The 27,307-nt window shown below is 35.4% G+C and overlaps 2 protein-coding genes and 2 pseudogenes across 2 annotated transcripts; 1 reads left to right on the forward strand and 3 right to left on the reverse strand.

The window, feature by feature from the left end:
* Positions 1–1,186: 1,186 nt before the first annotated feature.
* Positions 1,187–9,781, forward strand: LOC120181237 (cadmium-induced protein AS8-like). Its single transcript, XM_039186404.1, has 3 exons — positions 1,187–1,524; positions 1,610–1,813; positions 9,568–9,781. Exons 1-3 carry the CDS (start codon positions 1,284–1,286, stop codon positions 9,579–9,581), a joined length of 459 nt encoding a protein of 152 aa, XP_039042335.1. The 5' UTR covers positions 1,187–1,283; the 3' UTR covers positions 9,582–9,781.
* A 797-nt stretch (positions 9,782–10,578) lies between these two features.
* LOC120181235 (probable membrane metalloprotease ARASP2, chloroplastic) lies at positions 10,579–12,388 on the reverse strand. Its single transcript, XM_039186402.1, has one exon. It carries the CDS (start codon positions 12,261–12,263, stop codon positions 10,929–10,931), a length of 1,335 nt encoding a protein of 444 aa, XP_039042333.1. The 5' UTR covers positions 12,264–12,388; the 3' UTR covers positions 10,579–10,928.
* Positions 12,389–14,700: 2,312 nt separating this feature from the next.
* Positions 14,701–18,130, reverse strand: LOC120181238 (annotated as a pseudogene).
* A 7,300-nt stretch (positions 18,131–25,430) lies between these two features.
* Positions 25,431–26,875, reverse strand: LOC120181236 (annotated as a pseudogene).
* Between the last annotated feature and the right edge of the window lie 432 nt (positions 26,876–27,307).

The raw sequence follows: 27,307 nt of genomic DNA on the forward strand, positions 1-27,307 counted from the left end.
TATGGACAGGTTTCCAGATTTTTCAGTGGAGATGGGGGGCTATAATACGTTCTAAATTCAGATTCTATCAAGAGATCAAGAGTTTCGGGGAGAGTTTGGGATCCCTTTTCTCAAGCTCTAATGAGGGGAAAGTCATAATTGAATTTAAGCCGGCCCCCAGTCCAGTCATCAACTGTCAAGGTGGCAGGCAGCACCTTGGATTCTATTTCCAAGGTTTCAACTGCTATAAAGATGGCACTCAGATCTCTCGATTGTTGCCCTTGTAGTTGTTATCAGTACAATCAATAGTTTGTGATGATATGTGTCGATCCTGTCGTTGTTTAGTTTGTCCAAACGGCTAATATTGTGCTTGGATTGGGAAAAATTCAGAAATCGATTAACAAAGATTAAAAACAGATGGATTTGACACTTGGATAAAGCACTGGTAAATAAGGCTCTTAATTGAGGCTTGAAATCTGCAGTCGGTAGTTTTGCTACAGCGTTCATTGCTCAGTGTCACAGACTTAACTTTTAGTTGATTCGGTTATTAATTCGTACGATACTTGAGGAAAACATATTTCTTAAACAAATCAGTCTTAATCTTAAATATTTATTCAAAACATAATCACGGAACGTGTTAGATATTCACCACAACGTGGTCCTTCAGAACGAGAGTCGAGATCATAGAACATAGCGAATGTACACGGTCAATTTCAGACTCTTCAAGGAAAAAATATGTTATTATTGAAAATATAACACCGAGTTACAAAAAACTCACCTATATTATTGATTAGACTGTAGGGACAATCTTCGATAGTATTCACAATACACATTTTTATTTGTAGATCAGTCAAACTCATGCTATGAAAATAAAATAGAATTGTATAATATAATTTTTACACGATTGGTGTACCAAATATTTTCCTCAAATTTATTTTTTATTTAAAATTAAATTTAAATAAAACATAATTAATAATAATAATAATAAATATTAAAAAGCTCAATTTATAATTAAATGAAAATGTTAGCTAGGAAGCTCACATTACATTACATGTGTGGTGTGGAATGAAAATCAATGAATTGTTAACGAAAATGAAATCCCAAAACATAATAAAGGCAAACCCAAGACCACACAATCCCAAGGGATAACGAAATCAGAGCTACAAAACACTGATTTTGGGATTGATTTGATTATTTGATTGATTACCATCTTTCTTTTTCATTTTTGACCTTCCAATTCCATTCTCAGCCTTAGGCCAGGCTCCTCGCTGCGTTTGCTAATTGTCAAATTCATCGGGGACCCGATGATCATAAAAGGAGTATTCGGGAGATACGAAAGATGGAACCCGGTGCATCCGACGTCGGGTGCCTTTTGGGGTATGGGAGTAGGCATTGGGTGTGGCGTCGGATGGGGACCTGGATTTGGCCCTGAGGTCATTGGTTACGTCGGAGCTGGCTGTGGGATTGGTTTCAGTGTGGGTTTTACCCTTGCCGGTGTTGGCATTGGTCTTCCTGCAAATTACATCTTTCAACTTCCGTACAATGGTTCGTATATTCTTCTCTCTCTCTCTCTCTCTCTCTTATTGCTCACTGCCTTGAACTTGATATATTTTCACTCTCAAATTTCCAGCTTTTCAAACAACCAGAATCGGGGCACGGGATCTCGTCTCTTCCAAAATTACACCTGCTGTTGCCTGGAATAGATTTGCACCTCAGCTCTCTGACCTTAAAAGAGAAGCCACTGCAAGACTGTCGAGCATGGTGCCTTCCCACACTAGCTCTATTTTGGAACGTGTAGAAAGATTTAGCTCTCGCTTTTTCCATCCTCGCAAAGGTATGGATGACCAAATTAAATTGCTGTGGATTATTATTTGATGAATCCAGTGGCGGATGCACTTATAGTTGATCTGGATTTTATTGGATTAGTCATTTATTTTATCAATGATGCCCACCCTAAAACCTAAATTTTATTCGATTAGTGACCCATTAATAAAATGTCTACCCTGAAATTCGATTTTTTTTTATTAGTCACCTATTTTATTGATATGTCCACTTGAAGTTTCATTATATCCATCCTAAAATATGAATTTTCTTCAATTAGTAACTCATTTATTGATTGTTTATAACCTAAATTTTTTTTTATGCTTACCTCATTCAAAATTTTTATACCGTTAACATATATGTGCCCACCCTCGAACATTTTTCTGGATCTGCCACTGGATGAATCATAACTTAGTTTTGTAGAATCATAACTTAATTTTGCACAACAACAACAAAACCCTATTCCCATATGTAATGGGGTAAGGGGAGGTAGGGTAGTAGGCTGCCCCCAACGCCAGGTTAAGAGCAGCTTCTGTGGAAGACCTCCGGCAATCAGAAAATTAAAAATTAAGATAAAAATGCAATACATGTATAAATAAATGAATAAATAAATACATAGTTGGACACTTTTCATATGCAATCTTCGTATGCGCGTCTGTAATGAGAAGTAATCCCTGAAAATAAATCTCTGCGTAAAAATATCTGCATATAATCAGAAACGTAAGACCCGACTAAATTTAAAAAGAGGAAACATGAAGAGCAGGATACACAGAAGACAATGATAGCAAGCTACGAGAAAAGAATTAAGTCAAAAGGGTTAAAACCTAAATTAAGGCAACACTACTCCGCTACCCTAGTTCTAAGCCTTCATAAATTCCAATGACAAAAAACGTATAAAAAGTAGAGAACATGTAAATTACTACAAAGACATTAAAAGAAGACAGAGATGATACACCCTATGGATGTGGCCCGCACTACTCGGCTACACTGGTCTTAAGTCTCCATACTTTCCTATCAAAGGTCATGTCATCGATAAGGGCTAAATCCTTCAAATCAGATATCAAGCAGTCTTCCCACTTTCGCCTTGGTTGTCCTCTCCTTCTGGCATCGTCGACTGTAATCGACTCTACCCTCCTGACCGTATCCGACAGTTGTCGCCTAAGGACATGCCCAAACCACCGTAGTCTTCCCTCCCTCAATTTTTCGGATACTAGCACCACCCCCAAAGACTTCCTAATAGCAGAGTTTGGTGTCATGTCCCACAGAGTCCTACCACATATCCATCAAAGCATTCTTATTTCTGCGGCCTCCATCTTCCTTACACGATCCTTCTTGATTGCCTAACATTATGATCCATACAGCAGCGCTGGTCTTATTGTCATTCTATAAAATTCTCCCTTAAGTTTTAGAGGCACCTTCTTGTCACATAAAACTCCAGTTGCAGCCCTCCACTTTAGCCATCTCGCCTTTATACGGCGTGTAACGTCATCATCCACACCCCCATCTTTATGTATCATAGACCCTAGGTACTTGAAACAATCCTTTGAGGGGAGAACGTGTCCTTCTATGCATAATTTTACATCTTCATCGTTTTGGTTCCCACTGAAGTTTGAACATAAATACTATGTCTTTTCAATATTGATCCTTAGACCTTTTTCTTCCAGAGCAGTCTTCCAGGTAGCCAGTCTACTATTCAGCTCAGTTTTTGTTTCAACAACTAGGACAATGTCGTCAGCGAAAAGCATACACCATGGAATACCGTCAGGTGTCACACAATAGATGTCGTCCATAAAAATGGAACTTTAGCACTATTAAAGGAAATACCAAATTCATCAGTTACAAAATACAAATAATAACTCAAATACTAAGCTGTTCAAACATAGAAATGGAACTTTAGTACTATTAAAGGAAATACCAAAGCTTACGGAGATAACGAGATGTCAATAACTGACCCTTAAAACAAAAAAATAAACTGTAATTAACAATCAAATGAATGCAAATTCTCAGCCCTTGAAAACACAGAGATATTTATAACTTTCAAATTCTCAAAAACCCAAAAGAAATATACTTTTTTCCTTTCCTTTTTGAGAGTGAAAATCCGAACTTTGATTGGGAAAATGCATGACCAAAAATTAATAAAATAAATAAATTCAAACTAAGGAGCAAACAAACAAAAAAGAAGAAAAAACAGCAAAGAAAAAAAGCTTAAAAGAGGGGGAAAACAAGTTACCTGATCATAGAACAGAGAAAACAATGCTGAACAGCTTGAAATTACTCATGAAATGAAAAACTCAGAAAGGAAAAAACAAAATGATGTTTGTTCGAAGAGAAAAGAGAGACAGCTTGGATGTTTTGGACTTGTTTGTGTTCCTTCTTCTCCGAAGAAGCTCTTCCAGAACCGATCCAAACAAGAAAAAGGAAGAAAACAGTAATGATTATAGTTTATTTTTCTGCTTTTCTTGTTGATGATTGAATGAAGAAATAAAAGTTGAAGGTGTGCTATTTTTCGTCGTTTCCTTGAAAGAAGAGTAAAGAGAAAGGAGAGGAAAAACAAAGGTAATTTGACAAGCAAAGCTTACAGCCTGTCTATGTCTGTAGAATCCGTCATTTGCTGTTGTATTCTATTCTCTGTGTTACTTTTTTTCTCTGTTAGGTATGTTTGCTAAGCTGCTCTGTCTGTTTTGATGCCGTCCTGTTTTAGACTGTCTCCCTTGGCCATTATCGTTCCTTTCTGCTAAAGTGTTAATTTTTAACGTCAATTTCCTTCTTGTTTGCCTTCTACTGCCTAACGCTCAAAGTTACTAATTTGAACTTTATAATTCTTAAACGCTCAACTGAAAAATTCTTGTTTGTGTGTTTTTTCATTTGCATTTCGGACATACCATGAGTAACACAATCCAAACCGCTAAGACTTTGCTTGGTTAGGTGGAAAGAAGAATGTAAAGATGAAAAAAATGGAGAGAAGTACAAAAATTGAAAATGTATTTTTCTTTCCTATTAGTGTGCTCGGTAGGAAAGATGAAACAATGGAAAGAAGTTTTTTCCCCATTCATTGCTTGATAGCATTGAAAAATGAGAGGAAGGAAAATGAAAATTTCTACAAATGCTCAATCTACTAAATATAAACCCTTAACTTGCATCTTTCTCATTTTCTCTCCTCTTATCATTTGAAATTGAAACGATTTGTTTTTATGCTGGAAAATATTCATTTTTCTTATTAGATAAATTTGTGAATCAAATCCTACTAAGGTTAGAAGACTAAGTAGTTATTTTGATAATTGATCATTAGAAGCAGAAATTCTTAACATTTATTAACTTGCTCATTCTTCTCCTCAGTTTATGTCCAAATCAAGCATGCTGAAGACCGAAACATACTAAAGCCAGTAACAATTTGATTTTACTTTTTATTATAAGGACTTTGACCTATCATTTTTGGACATTGATGTGAGTGTCATGGTTTTTCATACTTGATTTGAGCATAAAATAATGATTTGGGGATGGGAGGGAACTTTATTTGAATGAAGCATTAAGCTTCGAGTGTATTTGAAGTAGTCTATTGCTGATCCCTTTTTCCTATTCTTACCTGAGTTGGATGAAGTGTTGCATTTTCATATTGTTTATGCGAGTAGCTAGTTTATTTTTATTCAGAATTTATTGATGGTAAAATCTTACTATCGAAGCAAAAAGTAGAAGAAGCATTATTACATTTGCATAAGGCCCCAAATAACTCAATGAGATGAAAGAAAAGGGCTTACTTCCGGAATGCGTTCTGAGATGCCATGTTATGAATCCAGTTCAATAACATAGGATATTGAAAATATACAGAGATTTGTCTGGTTACATGATTCATTTTGTTTGTATGAGTCAAAGGTCATTTCAGCATTACTATCAAAGAAATTTTAACACCGCTATTGATTGAATTGAATTTTTCAATCAATTAAAATAAAGGGATTCAACTCAATCCACCATTTTTTTCGTGAGTGTAGGTAATAATAGCACAATTCTACCTTTATCAAAAGGCAATTTAGTAAAAATTTGATTTATGGAATTATGATTTAAGGCTGCATTCTTGCTGTATGTTTTGAGTGTGATTAAGTTGCTTAGTTTTACATATGATTTTAATATTGTTGAGTTCCAGAGTTTCTACATCTTTTGCCTCTATATCAAAGTGAGCACAGTGTAACACCCCCAACCCGGATACGAGTCCGAAGTGTCACATTGACTTTTCAAACATTTATTCGTATAAAATAGTGAGTAATTTATAAACTTTGATAACAGTTAACTCATTCAAAACGTTTACAAAATATATCAGAGTTCATACAATTTATATCTTTAGACTACATGCCAACTACACTCTATAACCAGTACATATATTTTCTGATCTGACATTTGGTAAGGAGAACTGACCTGTCTTGCTCCGCATTACTCTTTACTCTTCTCGAAACCTACGTGTGAAACAATCACACGCTAAGTCGAAGACTTAGTGAGGCATAAAAACTTATAATGCACTTTATAACATATATCAATACATGCATGTTCTGTTCTATCATGTTATACCAAATTACATGCTTTCTTCGTATCATATAAAATCATATCAGATTAATTACAGTAAATACATACATACACATAACTCATCATTAACAGTTTATCATGTAATCACATACTTTTATGCTTAACATTTTCAATTAAACACTATACACACACAACATCATATCATTTCTATAACATTTATCATACCACTAACATATATTTGTTCATATCTCTGGATTAGCCCATGTACATATGTGAGAACTATAGATATATGAGTTTATGGAGGTTGTGCACTAATGCTGTCACCACAGCTCATATAAATGCACCGAAGTGCCACATAGAATTGCACCGTAGTGCCACGTAGAATTGCACCGTAGTGCCATATAATAATGTCCATAAGGACCACATATCATTCCTTAAGAATCATATACATATACTAGGGATCAAGTATGCGTCTCACCAGACTTCACACGTGTTCCAAAGAATACATATATGTCCCGAAGGACCACAATGTCCCGAAGGACCACATATCATTCCTTAAGAATCATATACATATGCTAGGGATCAAGTATGTGTCTCACCAGATTTCACACATGTTCCAAAGAATACATATATGTCCCGAAGGACCACATATCATTCCTTAAGAATCATATACATATGCTAGGGATCAAGTATGTGTCTCACCAGACTTCACACATGTTCCAAAGAATACATATATGTCCCGAAGGACCACATAGACCCTCGACTCTTGGCATGCTAACTATACCCCTAGCTCTCATGACACATAACATGGGCATTGTCATTTAACAGTTCACATTACTTGTCATTTCTCTTCTGTCACATACCATATGTATGTGTAATCATGTATTCCATATCATATCACATGTTCATATAAGCTCATAGCTTCTTTCACATATACATGTAATCACTTAGTCTATTTTCATGTAATTCTTTTCACTTCTCATATGATTTTATATTCATATCTCACATATTTCATATAGTCACTTAGCTTATTTCATTTCACATTGGGCATGTCTCATAGCATATATCACACATGCATATAATCATGTAACATATATAATAACCTATATCCATTTCATGTCTCCATGCACATACCAAAATCATAAATCAAATGACATTGTATTATTACATACTTTGTTCCATAGCCATATATTTACATATCTTAAACTTACCTAGTTTACTCTATTTCACACATAGTCACATAATCACGTAATATACTTACGCATAGATCATTTTCATACCTAAATCATATAACACCCAATTCTTCCTCATAAAGTTATATATTATATTCATATAATATCATATTATCCTATAAGTAAATACTTATCTTATGGTTTGGTATCATCAGTTATACTCAATTCCCTTCACTAATATATTATTCTCATATTACTCTCTAGTCTAATCTTATTTAACTCATCACCTTTCTCATGTAGTCATATAAATCTATTATATAAATTCTTATAATTGATCACTTATACTATTAACATGTATGGCCACTTATCATATAACCTATTTCATATTCCCATGCAATCATATAGACCATTCATATTAATTCCTATACTTATCACAATACATGTATTCACACAATCATTTAACACATTGTAATATATATCACATATACCCAAATCAAACATATGCCTATGATCATAAATTAATGCATTATAATATAGGAAATAGACTCGTCGCAAGTCTTATTTCCATTAAACATCATAAACTAACTTGTATGCACTCATCTGGCCTCACTAGTCCATTCCAATCTCTTATCTTCCCTTTTTATCGATCTTACTTGTCAATGATTCCGGAACTCGTTTAGGCTCTAAATCTACATAATAATTCATTGATACTTATCAGTATACTAATTAGTATATTCTAAACTATCATTTCTTCGGCTAAAAGAAAAGCCATTTTCATCTTTTAATGGAGGCATGCATCGATGCACTCCTGATGCATCGATGCACTGAGGGCATTCGATGTTCATTTTATTAGAAATGCATCGATGCACTCCTTATGCATCGATGCACTGACGACATTCGATGTTTGTATTTAAATTAATGCATCGATGCACTTCATATGCATCGATGCACCTTCAACAAATTTCTGGGATTTATCATTAATGCATCGGTGCATAATGAATGTGCATCGATGCACATTGCCCAGAAATGTCATTTAAGCACGAAAATCTCTTCTTACTCTACTTGACACTTTATATTTCTCCTCTTTTAATATCCCTAACTTACATACTCTTACTTAAACTAATTATTATCCATTAAATACTTCTAAAACTTAGAAATCTAATTCTCCATGTAGAATTTAAGAATCTAACCCAAATTCCAACATGTTCTAATTTGAATTCTAACACCTCATACTTCTTAGTTAGCTTTATGACAAGTCAAATCCCACTTTCAATTCTTATTATGAACTCTACTTCAAGATTTCACTTTTCTACTTCCTTTCTTTAATTCTTCCTATTCTCCTCATCTTATGGTTTTAAGATAATCTAAGCTTTCCTTAAGCTTAGTTATTATCTAAGGATCAATAAGCAACCTTAAATTCATCAAGAATTTGATTCACAAGAAAACTCACCTTTAGCTTGGCTTCACGGGGAGAAGAAGAAGAAGATGAGAGAAATGTCTAGAACTCTCATTTTTCTCCCAAATGCCATCCACGTGGGTTATAAGATAACCCCAAATAATATTAAATTCATTTACTTGATAAAAGACTAGTTTGCCCTCTTAACTTTTCCTTATATGCTAAATTATCCTTCTCCAAATATTTTAATCCAGTTCATGAACTTTCAATTTATCTAATTTGGTCACTGAAATTAAAATCTCACAATTTGATCACTAACCCGGTATGAGGGATGTTACACACAGTTTGTCAGCAGCCAACTTTTCCCTTTATGTATTCTGTGAGCGTGACACAGGCACACAGCACAGCAGATATTAATCTAGACTTTTCTGGTGATTTCCATTTGTCATTGAAGTTTATCTGCTTTTGCCTAAGTAAGATGGTTCAACCCTAGTTCTGAATTCTTGTTTGAAATTCAGATTTGCTACAAAACTGCATCTTGAGTATAAATGACCTATGGACAAGACATTACGTCTTTATGTTTGGGTCCAATGCACTGAAATGATAATGGATATGGTGAGATAGATGCAATTAGTAAATGAACTTCAAATATCATTTTAATAAATATCAATTCTTACTTTGTTGCAGGTTCAAAAGATTAGGTGCTTTGTTTATGTATATGCCATGTGACACATTTCAAATTATATGATGAAGAAAATGGCAGTGCATTTGGTGCGTGCATGGGAGACCATGAGCTGCTTGATGGTAATGCTAATGTCATATGGAGGAAGAGCCCGTTCCCTCCCCCACCCCACTCCTTTTCTTCTCAGGCAGGATCCATGTTTTTGAGACTAACAGATGATTTCATTTGAGTTTTAAGGTTGTTTCAAGTTGTCCATAGGGAAGTTATATAGATATAGGATTGACAGGCTGATGCATTTGTTATTCTCTACTCGAATATGCTGTGGAATGGAATGATTGTTTTCGCAATATGAATTCATCTCTTCTATTCTTCCATCACCGCAAGACAAGAAAATGTCCCCACATTGTCGGGCAGTCTGGAACTGTCCTTTTATGAGTTGCTTGTGGAAATTATTGGCCATCTTTGTTTTGCTCATCGCAAGACAAGGCGAGAGAAACTAGTGCCCTTGGGTTGGGATCATAGTAATTTGTGTTTTCTGATGAAGATGCAACCATACCAACCATATTACTTCTTGTGCAAGTAGTTATAGGAGTATATTTATTGGTTGACAATGTAAGAGCTTGAGAGGGCATGCGAGCCCACTTGTTGGCAAGTTTAGCGTAACGATACTCTCTCCTGGAGGAGGAAACAGAACCTTTCTTGAGATTAGGCCTCAACTGATATTAAGACCCTCTCAACCAAAAATTCTTCTTTACACCTCATTCCAGTTTCCTTATCTTCGATCAAGATGCGTGGCTCACAAGTCACCAGGAGGCTATGCATCAATTTTTTATGGGAAATTTGCTCCAACAGGGACACCAAGTTGGACTTATACACGAACTGAAAGTATTCGATGAACATAAAACTTTTAAGAAAAGCATAGTGAAAACATGAGCTTATCTTTCTCCAGATAACCGGCAGGCATAATCAGCACATCTCATACAAGATGCCTATCATCAATTCAAAGCACAATTCCTACTCTAAACATGAAATTATATTAATCAGAATGTAATTGTCAATGACATTATCCATGTAACAGAAACAAGCTCTTGAAGTCCATAACCATTACCCCTTGTTCCTCTACATTACTATCTTCAAAGAAATCCTAGAATACAACAGTATGGGCAATATAGAGATCTTGATGGAATCAAAGGAGACCAATAAGCTAAAAGTACCTGCAATATAGCATCTTTTGCAGAAGCAAGAATCATGAATTCATCTCCTCTACACGACATCGTATGCATGGATCGGGTTCATCTGACTCTATCTCCATAAACAAATGTTTTCAACACAAGTGACATCCAAACTTCAAAAGGCAATTCAATAATCATAACAAATCTTTAATGAACTCAAGGTTTAGTGTGTCTCTGACAATAAGAAACAACCCAAGGAGTAAAACAAGCATGATACCAGACGACATAATCCGTTGCTCCAGCTCTAGAGGAAGCTTCCGTCCGCCTCTAGCAGCTTCTAGAAGTACAAGGGCCAGTGAACCGCCGTCCAATGCAGGTAAAGGGAGAAGATTAATGACTGCAAGATTAAGATTCAGAAGAGCTGCAAACTCATATAGGCCATCCACGGTGGACCTTGCAACTTCAGCACCCACGGCGATAATAGCTACGGGGCCTGAGACTTTGCTTGCTGATTGTGAGAAATTCATAAAAGTCTGCTTCAAACTATCCAAAACGTTGTAAGTGAGACCCCAGAACTCCTTTCCAGTATAATTGAAGGCCTCAAAGATATTATTGGGTCTCAATTTAGTTATCTTTATGTTTGGTGATAACTGGACTCCAATCTTCCCTGATCCATCAAAATTCTCATCCGGAACAACCCCAATTTCAAAATCCTGCTTTGCCCTCTCCACCTTCAAGAACACATTTCGTTTGGGATTTTTCTTTATAATGTCAACAACTTGAGAAACTACACTAGGCCCAGTTTTCTGCAATTCAATACCATTCACAGCAAGGATAACATCACCGGGAAGAAGGCCGTCGCGGGAAGCGGCCGAAAAGGGTCTAACATCGGGGACGAGCACACCGGAGAATGGCTCTTGCATTGGTAATCCGACAGACAAGACTTGAGTAAAGATGATTGCGTAGGCAAAAACTATATTGGCGACGACACCAGCCGAAATGACGATGACCCTATCTAATATGGGTCTGTTCTTAAGCAAATTCTCATCGTCCTCAGGAATATCACTGTCTGGATCATTATCAGGGAACCCCACAAATCCACCCAACGGGACAGCTCTAAGAGAAAACTCTACATCGTTGGCGTTGAACTTTGCTAAAATTGGACCGAATCCAACAGCGAATTTACTTACACGGATTCCCTGGAGATAAGCAGCGAGGAAGTGACCGGTCTCGTGAACGACAATGATGGCAGTCAAGACGCCGGCGGCTTCCAACACGGATTCAACGTTCCCGAAGTCAAGTCCAGGAAGAGCACGTGACCTGAAATCGATCCTATCGGTTCGACTCAACAACTTGTTCTTGCTTGAGTGAGAAACGGAAAGAGAAGGAGATTTAACGAGGTGGGTTCTGGGTTTGAATGGGAACTCCGAGTACGGTGGTCTTGAAGTGTATAACCTGCTGGGGAAATAAGTGGAGGAGGAGAAAGAAGTTGGACAAGTAGAAGAAAGAGAAGAGAAGTTAATGAGCATGACTCCGATCGCTTGGGCTGAAACAAGATTGGGGATTAAACACGAAAGTGGAGAATTATGGGGTTGGCCAAAAGAATATCGTGTGGCGAAGAACAGAAGCAGGCAGAGGAGGATAATTCATATTTGTTGGGTTAGGTTGGTGTCCAACTGCGTGGAGGGGAAATGCCCCACATTTTTTTTACCCAAAATCACTTCTACCTCTCCATATATCCGGTTTTCGTCACTAAATTTATTTTTGAGTAAACTACGTATTTAGTAATTAAACTATCAGATTTATCTGTTTTAGTATTTAAAATCTTCTCAGCGGGAAATGAGGTTGCAAGAAGATGAAGCGTTTAACCTATTCAAAGATTTGCATACATCTATGGGGAGACATTTTTGTACCGGTGTCGTCGAATTTGATCTTTGTAGTAAGATTCATGAGCAGTATCGTGATCGACATACAGGTGAAACTCTTTTTGTCCCTGTAGTTGACAACATTGAACTATTCTGATTTGATGGGGATACTTTCGTTGAAGAACCATTAAAGGATATCGGCCCAGATGATGACGAGGTGAGGCCCTTCAATGAAGAACCAGGCGACCTTGACATGCCAGAGAGCGAATGATGATGACATTCCACATGTCGCGCCTCCTGTTTCTTATTACCGGCCACCATCCCACTTCACTACAGTTGAGATGGAACCTTTAAACGCTTTCGACTTTCCAAAATTCCCGCAACTTGAGCAATACAACGACATGGTGATGGTGCGCTTTATGTTGGAATGACATTCATAACAAAATAACTCGTCGTGACTGCAATTAAGAACTATAATATACGTCGATCGGTTACGTCGACTGTGGAAAAAAAACTCGGATAAGTACATCGTTGAATGTGTCCACAAGTCTAACGGATGTAATTAGAGGGTTCGTGTATCACGCTTGAAGAGGCTGAACAACCTATGGAAGCTAACATCATACGAACAACCTCATACATGCACCACCAGCAGGCTCACTCAGGATCATCCAAACTTAGATGTTAGCGTGCTTTCTGATGCCTTCATACCACTGGTCAAAGCAAATCCACGCATTACGGTTTCCAGTTGTATTGTTGTAATCACATCTCAGTACAACTACAATGTTAACTACCATAAAGCATGGTAAGCTAGGTATCATGCTCAACAAAAGTGTATGGCCAATGGGAAGAATCGTACAAAGAGTTATGGCAATGGCTGAAACTGATGAAGAAATACATATCGGAAACGATTGTCAAACTTGAAACTGTGTTGGCATACAAAAACGATTGTGTCATACAAGATGTGTGTCAATTTCACAAGCTATTTTGGACATTTCTATAGTGTGTTAATGCACTTTCGGCACTGTAAGACGATAGTTCAAATCATCGACACTTGGTTCTACGGAAGATTACACAAATAATGTTGTTGACAGTGGCACAAGACGACAATAGAAAAACAATTCACATCGTATTCGCAATAGTCGAAAATGAAGATATAGACTTGGGCATTCTTCAAGTATTTGCACAGATATGTTCTATCACGTGTCTTGCAAGAGTGTCCTGCTGGGATATATCTTATATCTGACAGAGGCGTAGAGATCAGATACGCAATTGAGCATATGGGACCATCTTGGACGCCTCCCCATATTTATCATCGGTATTGTTTACGCCACATTGTCGTTAATTATTTGTAGAAATTTAAGAACGAATATGAATGTGTAATGGTGCTTCGAATGGGTACACATTTCAATTTATTGGAATCATATATTTTGTCATTTATTATGTATAATTAACTGTTGCATTTACATTAGGTAGGCCAGTAGCATTCTACACACGAGGTTAACGAGCTGTTTGAAGAACTGAGACACATGAATCAGGAAGGCTACAACTACCTTGCGAAAATCCCAAGGAGAAATGGCTTCGATCATTTGATGTGGGCAAACGATATGATCACATGACAACGAACTTGGTTGATGCAATCAATTCATCGTTGAAGGGAGTGCGACATTTACCTATCACTTCCGTTGTAAAAGCGACATTATAATTTGGCAACCATGTTTGCAACCTTGGGAAGGCAAGTAGATGAGTGGATTGCAGGTGGTAACATAATCCACCCAGACCTCCATCAAAAATCGCTCAAACGTGATGAATGCAACATGCATCTCTCACGAACAAAATCAATTTCGTGTTTCGTAAATATTCCAGACCATTCGAAGGAATACAACACAACACATACATCTTCAATCTATGTGACAGAACATCCAACTGTGGAGTATTCCAAACATTCAACTATCCGTGTCCGCATGTAATTGCCACTTGTTCTTCTATAAGGATTGACTAGTGCAGTATGTTGATCGCGTGTATTTACTGGAAACCGTATCTAATGTGTACCGATACGAGTTTCCTCAGGATCTTTTTTCAGGAAAGTTCTCGAGAAAATGGTAATAAAAATCCCTTGTTATTCTACTTCACCTTCGGAATACAAAGACAAAAATCCTTCTACCAATTAACCCTATTAGACTCATATGAATGCACATTCGAACAACCAAAAGAATGACAAAAAACAATGGTTTCTTTTGTCCCTCTTTCAAACAAGATACAATAACTCAACGAGTTTGTAAGACACATCTACAAAAACACAACAGGAAATATGAACATTTTTCAGTCGGAGGTAAGTTAAGGAAATTACAAAAAATAGTCGGGTGTTCTCCATGCAGTCTCGGGCTCAATCTGACGTGGAGCTGGGTGAAATTGAAGAAAATTTTGCTCCATATTCTCTCCAATCTTCAGTATTGCAGCCATATTTCCACAGCGATAGCAGTAATTTGGGGCACTGAACACTGTTACCACATTCTTGTCCTACAATAATACATAGATTAGTATAATAAATATCAATCAAATAGAATAGATTACACAAACATTGTTTCTTTTTTCATTGGGGTTTCACAAACCTGGGACCAATTATATCCTTCCATAACAAGCTGGTGAGCTCTAGACATCAGGGTGAGCCCATTCGTGTGGTTGAACTGCCCAGAAATATCCTGCCCAAAGGTATACCCTGCTCCTCGAGGAGATATTCCCCACCCACATCGGTCGTCGGGATCAGACCATAAGAGATCACACATTGGACCCTCACGAGGAACCTACACAACCAACAAATACAAAGATGCTAGTAAAATTTAAAATACAGCAATACTGAGGAAGGCATATTTGACGTGATGACCCCAGTTAGGCTTCTAGAAAAACAGTGATAATAATGCTAACTGATAGATGTGACATCATTACCAGTATCTAGAATCATGTCCATAAAAAAGACAACATTCGTAGGGCCAATTTCGATTTATGAGTCATGGTATCTTTAGTTAGTGAGTCGGGAAATCAAAAAGTTCTACTCCAACCTACCTCTTATTTTCAAAAAATAATACCCATCTAGACATCAGGGTGAGCCCATTCGTGTGGTTGAACTGCCCAGAAATATCCTGCCCAAAGGTATACCCTGCTCCTCGAGGAGATATTCCCCACCCACATCGGTCGTCGGGATCAGACCATAAGAGATCACACATTGGACCCTCACGAGGAACCTACACAACCAACAAATACAAAGATGCTAGTAAAATTTAAAATACAGCAATACTGAGGAAGGCATATTTGACGTGATGACCCCAGTTAGGCTTCTAGAAAAACAGTGATAATAATGCTAACTGATAGATGTGACATCATTACCAGTATCTAGAATCATGTCCATAAAAAAGACAGCATTCGTAGGGCCAATTTCGATTTATGAGTCATGGTATCTTTAGTTAGTGAGTCGGGAAATCAAAAAGTTCTACTCCAACCTACCTCTTATTTTCAAAAAATAATACCCATTACAAATTCCACATGCGTGGATACTCAACGATGTACTTTATACTTTATAGTTTATATGCTATACCAAGTTTTGAAAAGGTTTTCTATTAGTCAGATACTATTATTTGTAATGTAACAAGGCCATCTCCTCAGACTATTTAACTTTCAAGTGCAAAGGACAATGGAACTGCAGACTGCAGTTTTACCTCTTGAATACAATCAAGAGAACGGATGTTATCTAACGTATCCAAAGATGGAGAGAGTCCGCCATGCAAGCAGAAAATCTGCAAGGACCACAAATGTTATCATCTAAAGTCTTGGAAATAATCAAGATAAGACTGGGTCTAAGAATTCAAAGTTCAAACCTGACTTTCAATCAGCGCAGTCAGAGGTAAATAGTCAAGGAGGTCAGTGAAATACTTCCATACATTAGCATTTCCATATTTTCTCAAGCATTCGTAAAAGAAGCCATATCTGAAAAGAGGGGCAGCTGATTACATACTGATCCAGCGATATCACTAAATAACTTCCACTCCTTGATATTAGGATATCATGATCCAAATACATATTACTGGTTTAACAAGTATCCATACTCCATTTTTCCAATTTACTTACAAGAAACATTAGTCTGTCATAGCAACATAAAAGAAGAAAACTTAAGAAAAGTGTAAGTACTCCAAAGAACAATCAAGAGTACTTCGCTCCAGGGTGCAGAAATTTATTTAGTCAATGAAAAAAAAAAGACAGCAAGTGCATTACAGAATGAAAAGGAGAAAAAACAATAAATATGCATATCTCACACTTGAGTTATCTGGCGGCTCTCATGGTTTCCCCTTAAAATAGTTATTCTATCTCTATAACGAACTTTCAGAGCAACTAAAAGTGTGACATTAATATCCTCGATCTGCATATACCAATGGAAAAATAATCACCTGCATACAAAGCACATATACTAAAGACACGTCGTTATGAATGATTTATGGAAACATTAGACAAGAAAAAAGCCAGCACAAACGATGCCAGAGAAAACCAAACAGTGCAGAAAAGGCAATAGATTGAATAATACTCAGTATCAAGGCTCTCCATTATCTTTCTACAAATTCCTGTCCTAAAGGATGAGTTGTTATTTTTTTAAAAACATGGACTTTATGCAATTTTATCTTCTTTTACTAGCATCTCACGTTACCAAATAGAGCAGACGAAACAATGGAACAAACAACAATACAAACAACCAAATTCTTTGATCTCTCGGTAAATGGTTGGATTGATTGAAAAGTAACAAATAAAAGATGTTCAGGTTCAGTTCAATATGAAATACTCTTGATCTTATCAACAGTTCTAGTTCAACCGATTAGATTCTTAATACAAGCTTATTATTTAAAACTCCCCTATCAATAGTTCAACTTTGCTTTGAACAGACGAGATAAATCAATTTCCAATTACCAATAAATTTAAAGTTTACGCGCATAACATTTCCTTTCCTAAAATTTCTTTTTTTTTCAATAAATGATAATTATGATAAAAAAAAAACCAAGCTAATTATCATACTAACAATTTATTTCATATGAAAAGTATTCAATGGCAATTAAATGCGATGAAAAGTGTACCAACCCACGTAATCTCCCATAAAGAGATAATTAGTATCGGGAGCTTTGCCGCCGATGCGAAACAGCTCGACGAGATCGTGGAATTGGCCGTGGATATCGCCGCAGACAGTGACGGGACACTTCACCGGCTGAACATTCCACTCCTCCACGAGGATCGCGCGCGCCTGCTCGCACAGAGTCCTCACCTCCGCCTCCGGAAGCAGCTTGCACTGCATTAAGTGCTCGATCTGACGGTTTAGATCGCCGTGAGACGGCATCGTTTAGCAATCGAGCTTTTCGGTGTTCTTTTGCGACTACTTAATTTTACACTGGGGGTTTCGATCGAACGGGCGAGAACGAAGCTGGAGGTCTGAGGATTTTGGCGATCAGGTCATCGTTAGGGTTTGGGGAGATTGGATTTGGTCCTCAAACCTTAGGTGTCTTTTGATTGGCTGGGAATTTGAATCTAATTCTATTAAGGGAAGTAAATAACATAACATGAATTGAAATTCTTTGAGGATGGAATGTGAAATTTGACCATACAACTCTCATTAATATTTTAGTATTAGGGTCGGATTTTTTTAAAAAAAAATAAAGATCGGGTTGGTTTTTTTTTTTAAATATTCAGGATTGGGTCGTATTTTTTTTTAAAAAATCGGGTTCAGGTCAGTTTTTTTTTTAAAAAAAAAAGGGGATCGGGTCAGATTTTTTTAAAAAAAAATCGAGTTCGGGTCGGGTTTTTTAAGTGTGATATTCGGGTTTGATTTTTTAAGTGTGATATTCGGGTCAGATCGAGTTTTTTTAAGTGTGATATTCGGGTCGAGTTCGGGTTTAGGGTGAAAAATACCCAACTCGAAAAAAAAATATAATTTTACCTTATATATTTAGGAATAATTACAATAATACCCCTCTATATATAATTTTTTTCAATTAAGTCATTGTTTTTATTGAATAAAAATAATTTTTTATTATTTCGGGTCGGGTAAGATCGGACCAGGTGAAACTTTATTTTGGTCGGGTCGGGTCAGGTGGATAAAAAAACCTGACCCATGGTCATCCCTAATTGGGATGATTTTAACCTAGGGTTTTTATTAGTATGATTTTTATAATTTACTTAAATGAATAATCAATTAATAAAATGAAATTTTAATATTTTTAAAATTTTTATAATATATTGTTACATGTAAGTTTTAAACAAATTAAAATTAAGCCAAAAAAATAAAAAGGGCAATTATGTCATTTTACATTACTGAAATCAAATTCATGTTGCATGTATGCGAACCAAACAGAATATGAAATTGGATTACAATTCAATTTCCTGCTAACAAAACAGGTTTTAGATTCAGATTCCAATTCCTTTACAGATTCCAATTCCCTCAAAAATATTCCAACAAACCAAACGTCACGTCAGTATTTTCCCCTTCCTAGAAGCTAAGCTAACATTATTTTTGTTAGCAGATAACTTTTGGAATTTACGCCTACGAGTCCCCGATTTTCCCTCTATTTATGTATTGCGTTCTTTGAATAATTTTCTTTCGTACGAATCAAACGACGTTTATAGTAAATGATTTAAATGTGTCAACGTTCAATATTGAATAATAGATAATTATCTTTAAATATATATTATTTTTATATTTTCCTCGTATTAATTTAAAAAAAACCACCTCTCTCAATTTCGGACTTTATTTAAACTGTTAAATTAGGTTTCTGCTAAAAAAAAATCTGAGATTCTTGCATTTCGACAACTCCGGTTACATTGTTAAAGCTTCTGATACTAAAAATCTAATTATAATGCACGAATAATTATATTAAAAAATACAACTGAAAATGAAAAAAAGAGAAAATAATGAAAACAGTAAAACAATTTATTTGAGAGTGGAAACAAGAGTGGATAAATAATAAAAAAAAAATTAGATTTAAATTAGATTTTACCACACTTACACTGTAGATGAAATGCAACATGTTATTAAAAATATATATATTTATCATAATTTACTTTAACAAAATTAAGACTAAATTACTATTATAGTGCTCGCAATAATCCAATTTAAGTCTTTCATGAAAATTTTATGCCTTCGACCCTCAAGAATTTTAATCTTATTTCAGCCGGCCTTCGATGCAGTCGATTAACACTAACGGGTTGGTTTTAAGTGATAAGCAACATATCTCAGATTTAAGATTTTGTGTATATAGAAAATCAACGTCAGAAAATTCACCTATCAGTATCAAACATGAGATTCAGATTGGTTCACATTAATAAAAACAAAACCTCAAAATTAGAGGGCAACAAAAAAAAGGTAAATTATAAAAATTACCACCTAATTATTTAGCCATTTTACTTTTACTACCGATCTTTTAATTTTGTCAATCAAACCATTTAACTATTTAATTGTTGTCAATTAAGCCATTAACCATTAAGAATGGACGGAAATGCAGTTAAATAATATGGTATAATTATACATTTAGTCCTTAATATTTATACATTCTCTCAATTTAGTCCTAATTTAAATTTAATTTAATAAATTAATCATTCAATCCAGATCTGACATGTGTCATTAGTGACACGTGTAATACATGATTGGAGGTTTTTATTTAATTAAATATTTTTCCATCTAATCAAAATGTGACACTTGACCGTCTACTCTTGAACCAATGTCCAAAGGGGAAGTGAAAAAGCACTCTTACCACTGCAGCAAACGTCCCCATGGGTTTATAGTTACAACAAAATGCATTTACCCTTTAAAAACTTGTTAAGGGTAAAAGAAAACAAAAAAAAATAGAATTAGAACTTAGATAATTATTAGCTGACCTTATTTCCATATGTAATGGGGTAAGGGGGAGGTAGGGTAGTAGACTGCCCCCAACGCCAAGTTGAGAACAATTTCCGTAAAAGACTTCTGTTATGAATTGCGTGGGACTCGATCTTACGACTACAAGGTTAAAAGCCTTGTGCTCTATCAACTGAGCTAGATGGACAATTTGAATTAGAACTTAGAAAAACTATAAAATAAAACAACACATAAATAATTAAAAATATAAAATATTATATTTTTAATGGAATATTTACAATAAAAACAAATTTAATGGACGCTGGTTCGAATATTAAAATATAATATTTTATTTATATATAATTAAAAATATTAATAAAATATTAAATTTATTTTTAAACATTTCCATTAAATTTATTTTATTGTAAAGCTTACATTAAAAATATAATATTTTATATTTTAAAAATAAAATATTAAATTATTTCAAGCATTTCCTTTAAATTTATTTAATTGTAAATCTTCCATTAACAATATAATATTTTTATATTTTAAAAATAAAATATTAAATTTATTTTTAAACATTTCTATTCAACTTTTTTTTTCTAAATCTTCCATTAAAAATATAATATTTTTATATTTTAATCATTTATGTGTTCTTTTATTTTATAATTTTTCTAGGTTCTAATTCTAATTTCTTTTAACTTTTATTTTCTTTTACCCTTAACAAGTTTTTAAAGAATAAATATATGTTGTTGTAGTCATAAACCTATGTGGACCTTTGGTGTAGTGGTAAGGGTGCTTCTTCACTCTACCAATGGACTAGTACGAATCTGTTCAAGATCAGTTTATTGTCCCATTATTTTCTATCGACTCTGTCACATTTTAATTATATAAAAAATATATTTAAAATATTAAATTAAAATTAATAAAAAAAATCTAATCATATATTCTCACTTGTCATTAATGACATGTCATGATCTTGTGCTAACACATATCATATCATATTTTAATAATTAATTTATTAAATTAAATTTAAATTAAGATCAAATTAATAGAACGTCTAAATATTAAAGATTAAATGTATAATTATATCAATTATTTTAACTGTCACATTAGTATTTTTGTTCATTCTTAACGGTTAGAGACTTAATTAACAATAATTAAATAATTAAGTAATTTGATTGAAATAATTGAAAGATCAATAATAAAAAAAGATTTAAATAATTAAGTGATCATTAATATAGTTTCCTCAAAAAATATTACAGTCGATGAATGCCTCTAGTAATGTGGTTCATACTCGGATTCATACAGCACAACTTGCATTTGGCCCAAATTAAAGAGAGAAGTGTACAAGATGTTGCAAATGAGAGTTTTTGATTGGTGAGCCCAATTCTTTACAAGAACGTTGTTATTTCTTTGGGTAAACTACATATTTAGAACTCAACCAATTCTTTTAATTCCATTTCGGTCATCCAACTATTTTTTTTTCAAAATCATATATAAAATTATATTTTGATTCTATTTTGATCATCTATCGTTAAATAATTAACGACGATATTTGATGTGTCACTATAAGATAACGTCACGTCGACAATTATACTTTTTAACGGTAGATGACTAAAATATAACATTACCTAAGATTTTGAAATAAAATAGTTGAATGACCGAAGCCAAAGGCGGATGCATAATACCCATTATTTTAGATTAGTTAGTAAATATAGTTTAATAAGGGAAGAAGGGGAAAAAAACTTTGCATACTCATCATGTTGGAAAAATAGTACTAAATTTTTTTGACTCTATTTATAAATTTTTGGATCTGCCACTTACCGAAGCGAAACCAAAGTGATAATTGGGTGACTAAATACATAATATACCTTATTTCTTTTTTTGCTTGTGGAGTCGGAGAGAATTCAGCCTTTGGGACGATTCTCAACAAGCTGCCGAAGAGCCCCGCCAACATAGCCGAATGCTCATCCCCTCTATTTTCTCGATCGAAATGGACAGGCAACACTTGGCCCCAGTCCTCCAACACCTCACTAAATTATTCGAGAGAACCAGTCAAAAGTGCTTCATCATCACAGTTCTTTCAGCACTCAAACAAGTAATCCTCGATCCTCCACACAAGTTTCACTAGTAGGTAACATCAATCTTTTTACATGTTTTTGCAGACTTCCAACTTGCAAGTTTAACTAAGAACACGCCCCATGACTCCATCCGCCTATGGTTATGGACCCTATAATGGGACATGTTGAGAAAATAGACCCCTTGTAATCCAACAATCCCTTTAGATCACAACATTAACAAAAAATACTTGAAAAATAAAAGAGAGAAAAACACAATAATTTAACGTGGAAAACTCCCAAATGGAGAAAAACCACAAGCGTTGTCAAAAGACAACCAAGAGAAAAAATATTTACTATGTGGAAAATTATTACAACCACACTACAAAATATTTAACTCTCATACATGCCCAAAAGCTAAAGTACACCCCAAGAGAATTTCCCTTTAAATTCTCTACTAGTATAGCTAATAGCTTTCTAGTACACCACTTGTATTTTGGTGATTGACATACATTTAACCAAAGGAAAATGTTCTATTTATAGGCTAATAATTTTTTCATCCTTTGTTCATTTCCAATGTGGGATTTGGCCAATTTTTGCCAAAAACTAACAAATCTCCACCTTGGCAAAAATTACATACAATTCTTCACCATAAAAACAACAGCTACCTCAATAACACCATCAGCTATGATAGTCACAATTCTAAAAACAAGAATTGTCATACTCCACCATAAGAGTATACACACTTGGAATTCACTAACTCCAAGAATTTTTACCTTGACCAGTTCATGTCGAAAAATTGCTAATAAGTTATGGTGCAACTTCCAATATTGACTTTCTAGGAAGTTCATTAGCCATCGACATCAATTCCACCACACACCTTGCATCAACTGTCAACCAATGCACATGTGTAAATGTGGACATGCTACCTTTTCATACATCCTTTTCCATGGCAACTCAATTGGTAGCTATCATGCCATGAGGATATATATCTTACTTTAAAAAACAAATTCATCGTCTTCATTTTCAAAGACGACTACATTAGTAGCATCACTTTTGGAGCCATTAGCCGAATTAGCTCCACCGTTTTTGCAATCCTTCTTTAGATGTCCAGGTTGCCCACATCCCCAACAGATAATTTTCTTTTTGGAGCCTTTATACTTCTTCCTATTTCCACAAACCGACAATGCTCCACTTTCAGAAGATTTGTTCTCTCCATTTTTCAGCCTTTTTTCTTCCGAAATCAGCTTACTTGTCACTTCTGAAAAATTCACATTCTCTTTCCCGTACATTAAAACGGTTTGCATGTGCTCATAGGAAGATGGAATAGACCAAATAAGTCTCAATGCTTTATCTTCATCATCAATCTCCACTCCAATAGATTCCAGTTCAGAAACAATCCCATTGAGTGCACTAAGGTGGTCAGAAATTTTTGTACCTTCTTCCATTTGCAATTTGTGAAATTTCTCCTTCAAATATAACCTATTTGAAAGACTTTTAGCTTGGTACATTTCCTCAAGCTTTTCCCAAAGCTCCTTTGTTGATGACCATCTAGCAACATTAGCAAGAACATTTTTTTCTAGACAGAGACGAATGTGACTTGCTGCTCTCATGTCTAACTCCTCCCATTCTTCTTCACTCATCTTGGATTTTCCCTTGTCTCCACTGCTGTCACTAGGTTTATCTGGTTCCTTTCCTTCGGACAAAGAAGTTGGCTTTCCCTTTAAGGCCTTATACAATCCAGACTGGATTAGTATATCCTTGACTTGTACTTGCCACAACCCAAAATTAATTCTCCCATCAAATTTCTCAATATCAAATCTGAAACTCATTTTTGCTCAACAATGCTCCAGTGATCTCACACGTAAATAATGAGTGAACAATTGTGTCTACAAAATGCACTAAGAAAGTTTCCAGGAAAGATTGGGGGGACACAAATGGTACCGCTTAAGTCCCAACCTCCTTAGGCGATTATAGCCTTTGTGACAAAACTTTCTTGGCTGCACTTACTTACACAATACCACACTCAATAAACACAATAACGTATTTAAAGGACCTCCAGTTGGACCACAACAATTTCTAAAAAATCTTTTCTGATGTAGAAGATCGGACAAAGCCGCAACCACAGAGCATACTAAGAATTTTAAAGAAATTCTTACCCCGCCTTGAAGTTTATCTTTTACCAAACCATTGGCTCCGATACCAATTGTTGAGAAAATAGACCCCTTGTAATCCAACAATCCCTTTAGATCACAACATTAACAAAAAATACTTGAAAAATAAAAGAGAGAAAAACACAATAATTTAACGTGGAAAACTCCCAAATGGAGAAAAACCACAAGCGTTGTCAAAAGACAACCAAGAGAAAAAATATTTACTATGTAAAAAATTATTACAACCACACTACAAAGTATTTAACTCTTACACATGCCCAAAAGCTAAAGTACACCCCAATAGAATTTCCCTTTAAATTCTCTACTAGTATAGCTAATAGCTTTCTAGTACACCACTTGTATTTTGGTGATTGACATACATTTAACCAAAGGAAAATGTTCTATTTATAGGCTAAGAATTTTTTCATCCTTTGTTCATTTCCAATGTGGGATTTGGCCAATTTTTGTTAAAAACTAACAGGACACCCCTTGTCGAAAAATTAAATGCCGAGTCACAGGACATGACACCATATGCTCAGAATCACCACTAAAAGATGAGTTTTGCAGAGGGGAACATGGAGGGTCCTCTCTAGCTTGAGAGACCCCTATTAGTGCGGGAACCAATCACAGTCCGCCACGTTTAAGCTACTCTCATATGGTGCTGAAATCAAAGCATCTTCCATTGTCTTCCAGTGTGACGAACCAAAATGTAGAAGATCAAATTAAAAAATATGAACAACTGCTCAAACAAAACGATGATTCTGTATTTTCTAAACCAGATACAAAGGTACTGCATTTAGAAGAGGAATGTGTTCATGCAGGCTAAGACCACTTGAAAAGGGACTTAAATATTCTACTCTTTCTTTGTTCTTCTTATGGAAAAGCAATGTACAAGCTACAAATGGGGTTTTTTTTTGGGGGGGGGGGAGAGGGGGCATTGCTTTATGGTTCCAAAAGTTTTGCTATGCTAGATATGCTTTTTTAGCTTCGAAATTGTTCTATTTTTGTAACAAGACTTCAATCAGCTCTTTGTACACTTGTCTTAAACAAGAGAGCATATAACTTTTGATCCATTGAGAAATAGAGAAACCCACCAACTGAATGCGTTACAAAAGACCCAAAAACTCGTCCCCACAATACAATGCCATGCCGGTCCATACACACCATCAAACTCCTGCATACACAAAAGTAAGTTGCTCAATTATGTCTCTCGTAAACTGAAATCCCCAGATCATTGTTCGTAGAATCAACAACAACAACAACAACAAATCATAAACAAATGGTATCAAAGGGGAAAATTCTTTTTCTTTTTTTTTATCAAATTAATAACCTTTTACCTTCTTGAGAGTGAGTGCAAGGGCCTTAGAAGTGAACTTTTCAAGGCTATCATGAGTCTTCCTTGCACAATCAACCGCATGCATCTGCACAAACGGTGGCATATCAACCGAAACAATTTTGACACCACAATTTGCAAGAACGCCACTCAACTCTACTTTTGAGCCGCTTAAGGATCTTCTCCTGCTCAATGAAGCTGAACCCTTATTCATATCGCCATCATCATCGTGCCCTTCATGTAGAGTCTTCAACTGTTTCTCCTTCACTGTTGTCAAAGCTAATTTCTTGCTATCAAGCACTGATCTTTGTTGTTGTTGTTGTTGTTGTTTCTTTCCACCCAAATCCTTCGATGCTTTCCTAAACGTATCTTTCAACGATTCTTTGGCCTTCTCATGGGCTAGCCGGTGGGTCGCTTTGATAAGCGAAAACTTGGAGGATTCGGCATCAGCTGAGACCGTCAAAGCTTTGGCTTGTAAACGAATGTCTCTAGTGTGCTGGTTGTTGGTGGGTTTCGGGGGTGCTCGGGTCTTGTGACTGAGATTCAATCTAGAGAAGTGACTGGACATGAAAAATGGCTTCTTGGACGACGTTAATGGATCTGAGGTTTGGGTTATAGGATGAGTGGTTATGGTTTGTTTGGGCTACATTTTGAAGGTGGGGTCTAAGGAATAGGGAGATGAGTTCGGTTCTGGTGCAGCCGAGCTGCGGCGCTGGTTGGGGCGGTGCGCCATGTTTATCGAATTGCCGGTTGTGTTGGAATTGGAGAAAAGGGAGGAGAGATGGGGACCGTTGAGTAAGGCGTTTTTTAAGGGGCGGGTGGGGGCTTGTGCATTGCGGTGGGTACCGTTGAGAAAAATTCTGATTGATTGATTTTCTTTTTTACCCAAAATAACCATATAAATTGGTCTAATTTTATCAATAGTCCCTATACAATATGTAAATTAAAAATTTAGTCTTTAAACTTTAGTTAAGTTAAATTAAATTTATATTTTTTTATTTTAAAATTGTAGTCTAAATCAAAGTGATGTTTGAATAATATAATTAGATTACAGAGTCTTAAAATTATCAAATCAGAAAATAAAAATTAAATCTATAATTTATACATAATATAAGAATTAATACTAACTTTGACTTAACAGATCTTCATCCAACAACTATCTATCTAAGATTCAAATTTTAGATACTCAAAAACTAATCAGATTATAATACATATTCTAAATCTATCAAGAACTGATTGCACAATATGCTCTTATGGGTTATACAAGGGGAATGGGTTGGGACTTTTAGAAGGTCCAATCACTG

Source organism: Hibiscus syriacus, unplaced genomic scaffold, assembly GCF_006381635.1.
Source record: "Hibiscus syriacus cultivar Baekdansim isolate YM2019G1 unplaced genomic scaffold, ASM638163v2 tig00112518_pilon, whole genome shotgun sequence".
Classification (NCBI taxonomy): domain Eukaryota; kingdom Viridiplantae; phylum Streptophyta; class Magnoliopsida; order Malvales; family Malvaceae; genus Hibiscus; species Hibiscus syriacus.

Bases quoted from the DNA above. Each gene is read 5' to 3' on its own strand.
- LOC120181235 (XM_039186402.1), bottom strand. From the start codon at position 12,263: ATGCTCATTAACTTCTCTTCTCTTTCTTCTACTTGTCCAACTTCTTTC.
- LOC120181237 (XM_039186404.1), top strand. From the start codon at position 1,284: ATGATCATAAAAGGAGTATTCGGGAGATACGAAAGATGGAACCCGGTG. The intron at 1,525-1,609 runs GTTCGTATATTC...TCAAATTTCCAG, and splicing joins CTTTCAACTTCCGTACAATG to CTTTTCAAACAACCAGAATC.